The 7500-nt window shown below is 49.3% G+C and overlaps 1 protein-coding gene across 1 annotated transcript in view; it reads right to left on the bottom strand.

Annotated features, from left to right (window-relative positions):
• Window positions 1-7500, bottom strand: part of gtf3c2 (general transcription factor IIIC, polypeptide 2, beta) — a 38194-nt gene that overhangs the window by 25766 nt on the left and 4928 nt on the right. Inside the window, exons 5-9 of the mRNA XM_055149538.1 lie at window positions 4867-5045; window positions 4480-4556; window positions 3192-3269; window positions 3012-3107; window positions 1916-2143 (exon numbers count right to left, since the gene is read on the bottom strand). Of these exons, the coding sequence (XP_055005513.1) occupies window positions 1916-2143; window positions 3012-3107; window positions 3192-3269; window positions 4480-4556; window positions 4867-5045 (658 nt within the window). The remainder of the gene's footprint in view (window positions 1-1915; window positions 2144-3011; window positions 3108-3191; window positions 3270-4479; window positions 4557-4866; window positions 5046-7500) is intronic.

Raw genomic sequence — 7500 nt, 5'->3', positions numbered from 1 at the left:
ACTTGCACAGAGGTCCCGGTGTTCCCCGTGATCATGTAGGAACCAGCATTTGTTATTTTCGGCTTTAATTAACCAAATAATTTTATGGCAATAAGCAATCGCCCATTCAATTGATTCACCTTTAAAAAATGTCCTGCTTTTAGCCTAGTGTCAGAAATACAGTCGGACTAGATCCAAACCCGAGTCCCGAACCAGCAGGAGCAGCTCCGGTTCTGTCCGGGCTCAGATGACGTGGAGCGGGGAGTGAAAAGCGCTTTCCCCGGGAAGAACCAAATGCGCGGAGGACGGACACCAACTAAACTGGACTCACGCTTCTGTCCGGATGCTTTTGCACCACCTCGGAACCAGCCGCGGTTCTTGAGCGCGGAGGACAGGAGCAGCAGCGCATTCTCACTTTCCCCGCATGGGACCAGCACGCAGACGGCGGAACGTACCCGCTCAGACCCAGTCATTGCGCACTGGTCTTTCTCGCCACCGTCTGGAACCAGCACATGGAGGACAGAGCCTCCGGACCATCTGACCAACGCGCTTGTAGGACGACAGAAGACCAAGGACCAGACCCCAGCGCCGTCCTGAGAAGCTGCGCGCTACTGTGAACGCTGTTGGCTTCTGCTGTTACCCGAACTCTGGGCTGATGCGGTGAGTTTGTAGAAAGTTCTACATGCTGTTTTATGAGTTCATGGTGATAAGATGAGGACGCCCGCGGTATTAACAGGGAACATCAGTATTGGTTACTGGAGATATCACTGTTCTACCGGGATACAGAGGCTCGTTAATCGGACCAGTTTTGGTTCGTTTGCCGGTGTGAAAGCGCCACACTGGAGTGTATCTGCTTCTCGTATGTCAAACATGGATGGAAGACGCTTGTTTTTGCCTCGTACTTTTTGCTGACATGTCGCCAAGCCTCTGGGATAGATCAGTGCAGTTTTGTGGTGCTTGCATATTGATGGGACAGCTGTGTTTGCCGCTGAGTGCGCGTGGATTTCGGCGACACATACGTGGAGTTTGGTCATCGGGTTGCCAGCAAGTTACGCACTGAGTATTGAGCAGGTAAACAGACTGTCAATGTTTTTTATTTCTTATTAACCCCTCCAATAAAGGTCCCATACTTATGAACAGGGGAATTCTGTCAGCGCCTCCTCTGCTCTGTGCTCTGATACTGTGGTTGTGGGAGCGTAAAGTGAAGTGCACACGTGTACCACCATGTGTGGTTTGTTTTGGTTTTTCGGTGACGCAGTATGTGCACGTGTACTTGTATTAACAGATCCACTTAGACTCGTTGCTTCACAACTGCTGTAAGTTGAATTTTGGGATGTAAACTGCGTTAATAATCTGTTGTGAATCTGCATGGGCACCGATTGCAGCTTCATCTGTCAGTGCGGCCCGCGGTAGAGGGGTGGGATTGTGCGTACATCTACCGCGGGCCGCACTGTCATTATTCTTTGGAATTAAGTGGCGGGCCGCAAAAAATCCTTCCGAGGGCCGCAGTTGGCCCCCGGGCCGCGAGTCTGAGACCCCTGCTTTAGAGACTACGCATTAGGCCTTTTACAGGAAAAGTGCAAAATACACTTTTAAATCTGGACTATCAGACCACAAAAGTAAAAAGTATAAATCTACAGCAACGAACCATAAAGAAGCAAAATAAATCAACACTGGAGTCGGTTTAGATCAATATTGTGATTTTATGCCCAAAATACAAAATAATGATCCATATTTGCCACAGTTTTGGCCTGTCGCTGTTTAACTTAAACAAATGTAAATATGAATGTACAACATAAATACAGCGTAAAACTAAATGTGTGTAATTTGAATAAAGAAGCGTCAAAGCGTCCAGAAAAACAGTTTAGCACAAACAGAACCTTTAACTTCATAAAAGACCACGTCAACCCCTGCTCCCTTTAACGGTTTTTCTTACCTCTGGTCGGACTTGAGGCTCCCCAGGCCCCAGATCTGGACCAGGCCTGAGCCTGAGTAGAGCCGGCTGACCTGGTGCTGTTCGTCCATGGTCCTGTGACAGGACACGGCCAGGTACTGATCCGCCGTGCAGTGATCCGGAGTGGGACACCACTCCAAGGACCAGACCGGACCTCCGCAGAAGAACACAGAGTCCCAGCGCTCGGAGTGAGAGGGCAGTGAGGAAAACCTGAGGAGGAACAGCTGATGTCATTAATATTCTATTTATCCTGTTTATTTGAACTCCTCCAGCCCCATGTCCCACCCCGAGCTCAGCGTTCTGCAGACCAGCACCTCCTGGTTTTCCCCAGGACCAGGCTAAGGCCCAGAGGAGACAGGACCTTCTCTGGAGAGACAGGACCTTCTCTGGAGAGACAGGACCTTCTCTGGAGAGACAGGACCTTCTCTGTGGAGACAGGACCTTCTCTGTGGAGACAGGACCTTCTCTGTGGAGACAGGACCTTCTCTGTGGAGACAGGACCTTCTCTGTGGAGACAGGACCTTCTCTGTGGAGACAGGACCTTCTCTGGAGAGACAGGACCTTCTCTGTGGAGACAGGACCTTCTCTGTGGAGACAGGACCTTCTCTGGAGAGACAGGACCTTCTCTGGAGAGACAGGACCTTCTCTGGAGACAGGACCTTCTCTGGGAGACAGGACCTCTCTGTGGAGACAGGACCTCTGTGGAGACAGGACCTTCTCTGTGGAGACAGGACCTTCTCTGGAGACAGGACCTGGAGACAGACCTTCTGGTGGAGACAGGACCTTTCTGTGGAGACAGGACCTTCTCTGGAGACAGGACCTTCTCTGGAGACAGGACCTTTCTGTGGAGACAGGACCTTTCTGTGGAGACAGACCTTCTCTGGAGAGACAGGACCTTCTCTGTGGAGACAGGACCTTCTCTGGGAGACAGGACCTTCTCTGTGGAGACAGGACCTTCTCTGTGGAGACAGGACCTTCTCTGTGGAGACAGGACCTTCTCTGTGGAGACAGGACCTTCTCTGGAGAGACAGAGGCATCTCGGAATAGCAGCATGGAACCCCTTTAGAGTCCGTCTCACCTGTGCAGTCTCTGTGGCTCCTCTTTCTTCAGCCCCTCCCTGAACACCGAGAACAGAACCGACTGCTGCTCCTCAGGGAGGTAACTCTCCGCCTCACTACAGACATTTGAATGATTCTGTTTAAATCATGATTCTGTTTATGTCCTGACATTACATCATAGTTTTAGTTTAAAGGAGCACCTCGGGGGAAGCAGCCGCCAGTCTGTGGAGGAGGGAACCCAGTCTGGAAACACCCAGGAGCTGTGAAAATCCTGACGACTGAAACAGAAAAAGTAATAAATCAATAAATCAAACAAACTGAAACAGGGCTGAATAAAGAAAGTGTTAGATTCCTTTAGAATTACATTACAAATAAAAAAGTCTTAAAAGAGCCTGTACCTGATTTTTTTCCATGTGTTTTTACTCAAATACATGGAGCCCCCCCCTCCCCTTGTTCTCTGTGCTAAGTCTCTCCCCCTTCAGAGCACTATCACAACACACAGGCCACATTTACATGATGTTTTTTAATTCCGAATTAACTATTCTGAATTAAATAGTTCTGAATTCTAATATTCTCCTTGGAGTTTACATGGAAATAATTCTGAATTGTTGTTTTTGTGTTAAACTGGTGAAAGGTTTTTTATTTAATGTCTCTGAGCGTCTCGGGGGGGGGTCTGTTTGGACAAAGACACCAACAGATTTAGGTCTTTGGGAAGAAAACACACACTTCAGCTGCTCCCGGCTTTTCTGTCATCTGGGTTTGTCACAAACATCATCCAAACTTTTTCCTGCAGTGGTTCTGATGATAATTGTCTCATCACACTTTCCGTCTGTGAGCTGAGGAGGAGAAGGGAAGAAGACAAAAGCTCAGCCCACTCCCGCATCCCTCTCACAAATCCAAAGAGACGTGGATCAAAGTCCCAAGACAGGACTGGACCAGGACCAGGACCAGGACCAGATCGAAGGACGACACGACGAGCATGAAGCACCAGCAGCATTTTAACAACAACAAACCACAAACAGGATCCAGGAAACAAACTCACATTTATCATCACAACAAAACAAACTCTTACTTCACTATTTCGATTAATTTTGAATAATCATTTTCATTTTAAATTAATTGTTTACATGAACTTTTTAAAGAGGAGTTCAGTTTGATTCTGAATTAAATTATTTTTATTCGGAATTAAAGCTCTCATGGAAATGTGGACCCCCTAACCCCTAACCCTGCACATCACGTCAGGTTTGTCCAGTTGCTGTGTTCAGTTTTCTGTCATTGTGTGTTTTTGTGTATTTATGGAGGATTGTCATGTGCGGGTTTGGGTGACGTAGTTCAAATAAGGTCTGGAAGAGATCACTAGATTAGTCAAACATGCATGAATGACTTTAAAAGGTTTTTGATGAGGATCCATGTTAGAACATGAGAGAATAAATAAAACAAATAAATAAATATATTTAGCATAATACTTCCTCGTTAAAATAAACATACAACTTCTTGGTGGTCTGAGTGGAGACGGTGATGGAGTTGAGAGTCACGTGGGGAAGTCCATTCACTCTCTGACCGTACTGAAACAAACACAACCAACATTAGACTGATCCGTAAAATATGAAATACACCACCAAGGTTCAACGTAGGAGGATCTACGGTTCAGCTTTTACTGATTATGTCGAGAGAAGGAAGTTTTAATTAATTAATCATTTCAAGATACCAAAGAGTTTTACAGTTCATTCACTCCACACTTGGTGGTGGTAAGCTACTATTGTAGCCACAGCTGCCCTGGGGCAGACTGACAGAAGTGAAGCTGCCAATCTGCGCCATCGGCCCCTTCGACTCTACAAAGCCACATGAACACAAGAGGAGAGAAGTTAAACATGCCCAGGGTCGTGATGCTGTGGACTTCTCCCTCTCCTCAGGCATCTCCAGCTCCTCCTCCTCGTCCTCCTCCTCCTGATCTTCCTCTGCATCCTCCTCCTCTGCATCTTCAGCGTTTGGCACAAAGTCCTCGTCTTCCTCTGCATCGCTGCTGAACACACTCTTCCTCTTATGGCCACGACCTAAGAACCACAGGTCAAAGGTCAAGAGCTGTCAAAAGTATTGAAAATCAGACACTAATCGATACTAAACTGGTATTAAAACTAGTTCCTATTATTTATTAACGATATTGTTATTGATGCTGAAATGAACCTTTCCTGAATGTCTTTAGAACGATCTGGAGCTGGATCAGAACAAGTATAAGAGCACACAGACTAATATACACCCATGGACCACTGAGGAACCTGCATGGACCACTGAGGAACCTGCATGGACCACTGAGGAACCTGCATGGACCACTGAGGAACATACCTGGACTGTGGGATCAACACTTATTCAGAATCAAGTCTAGGGCTGTACCAATAATCAGAAGATCAAAGATTGTGATCTGTATTTTGTTGAGTCTCAGTGATTAGACGAGTGCATTTTAATGGACAGGTCTCCAGCCAATCAGGCGGCAGTGAGAGCGCGAGCAGCTGACGAGGATTTACACTTTTGTTTATGGAAAAACACCTGAGCTACAGCGTCTCCTCACGTCTCCTCACGTCTCCTCAAGTCTCCTCAAGTCTCTTCACGTTTCCTCACGTCTCCTCACGTCTCTCACGTCTCCTCACGTCTCCTCAAGTCTCCTCAAGTCTCTTCACGTTTCCTCACGTCTCCTCACGTCTCCTCACGTCTCCTCACGTCTCCTCACGTCTCCTCAGTCTCCTCAGTCTCTCACGTCTCACGTCTCCTCACGTCTCCAAGTCTCCTCAAGTCTCCTCAAGTCTCTTCACGTCTCCTCACGTCTCCTCACGTCTCCTCACGTCTCCTCACGTCTCCTCACGTCTCTTCACGTCTCCTCACGTCTCCTCACGTCTCCTCAAGTCTCTTCACGTCTCCTCAAGTCTCCTCAAGTCTCTTCACGTCTCCTCACGTCTCCTCAAGTCTCTTCACGTCTCCTCAAGTCTCTTCACGTCTCCTCACGTCTCCTCACGTCTCCTCACGTCTCCTCACGTCTCCTCAGTCTCTTCACGTCTCTCACGTCTCTCACGTCTCTTCACGTCTCCTCACGTCTCCTCACGTCTCCTCACGTCTCCTTCCGTCTCTTCACGTCTCTCACGTTCTCACGTCTCCTCACGTCTCTCACGTCTCTCACGTCTCTTCACGTCTCTCACGTCTCACGTCTCCTCAAGTCTCCTCAAGTCTCCTCACGTCTCTTCACGTCTCACGTCTCTTCACGTCTCCTCACGTCTCTCACGTCTCTCAAGTCTCTTCACGTCTCTTCACGTCTCCTCACGTCTCTTCACGTCTCCTCAAGTCTCTTCACGTCTCTCCTCACGTCTCCTCACGTCTCCTCAAGTCTCTCACGTCTCTTCACGTCTCCGTCTCTCAAGTCTCTTCACGTCTCTTCACGTCTCCTCACGTCTCCTCACGTCTCCTCACGTCTCCTCTCCGTCTTCCTCACGTCTCCTCACGTCTCCTCACGTCTCCTCACGTCTCCTCACGTCTCCTCACGTCTCCTCACGTCTCCTCACGTCTCCTCAAGTCTCCTCACGTCTCCTCACGTCTCTTCACGTCTCTCCTCACGTCTCTCACGTCTCCTCACGTTTCTTCACGTCTCCTCAAGTCTCCTCACGTCTCTCACGTCTCACGTCTCCTCACGTCTCCTCACGTCTCCTCACGTCTCCTCACGTCTCCTCACGTCTCTTCACGTCTCCTCACGTTCTCTTCACGTCTCCTCACGTCTCCTCTCACGTTCTCCTCACGTCTCCTTCACGTCTCCTCACGTCTCCTCACGTCTCTTCACGTCTCCTCACGTCTCCTCACGTCTCCTCACGTCTCCTCAAGTCTCCTCAAGTCTCTTCACGTCTCCTCACGTCTCCTCACGTCTCCTCACGTCTCCTCACGTCTCCTCACGTCTCCTCACGTCTCTTCACGTCTCTTCACGTCTCCTCACGTCTCCTCACGTCTCCTCACGTCTCCTCACGTCTCCTCACGTCTCTCACGTCTCCTCACGTCTCCTCACGTCTCCTCTTCACGTCTCTTCACGTCTCCTCACGTCTCCTCACGTCTCTTCACGTCTCCTCACGTCTCCTCACGTCTCCTCACGTCTCCTCACGTCTCTTCACGTCTCTTCACGTCTCCTCACGTCTCCTCACGTCTCCTCACGTCTCCTCACGTCTCTTCACGTCTCCTCACGTCTCCTCACGTCTCCTCACGTCTTCCTCACGTCTCTTCACGTCTCTCTCACGTCTCCTCACGTCTCCTCACGTCTCTTCACGTCTCTTCACGTCTCCTCACGTCTCCTCACGTCTCCTCACGTCTCCTCACGTCTCCTCACGTCTCCTCACGTCTCTTCACGTCTCTTCACGTCTCCTCACGTTTCTTCACGTCTCCTTCTCAAGTCTCTCACGTCTCTCACGTCTCCTCACGTCTCTTCACGTCTCCTCACGTCTCTCACGTCTCTCTCACGTCTCCTCACGTCTCCTCAACGTC

This window comes from Boleophthalmus pectinirostris, unplaced genomic scaffold (assembly GCF_026225935.1).
Source record: "Boleophthalmus pectinirostris isolate CB_2022bp ecotype Guang Dong unplaced genomic scaffold, ASM2622593v1 HiC_scaffold_13, whole genome shotgun sequence".
NCBI classification, from domain to species: domain Eukaryota; kingdom Metazoa; phylum Chordata; class Actinopteri; order Gobiiformes; family Gobiidae; genus Boleophthalmus; species Boleophthalmus pectinirostris.
Note: the sequence above shows the minus strand (reverse complement) of the source record. Positions and strands in the feature narration are given on the sequence as shown.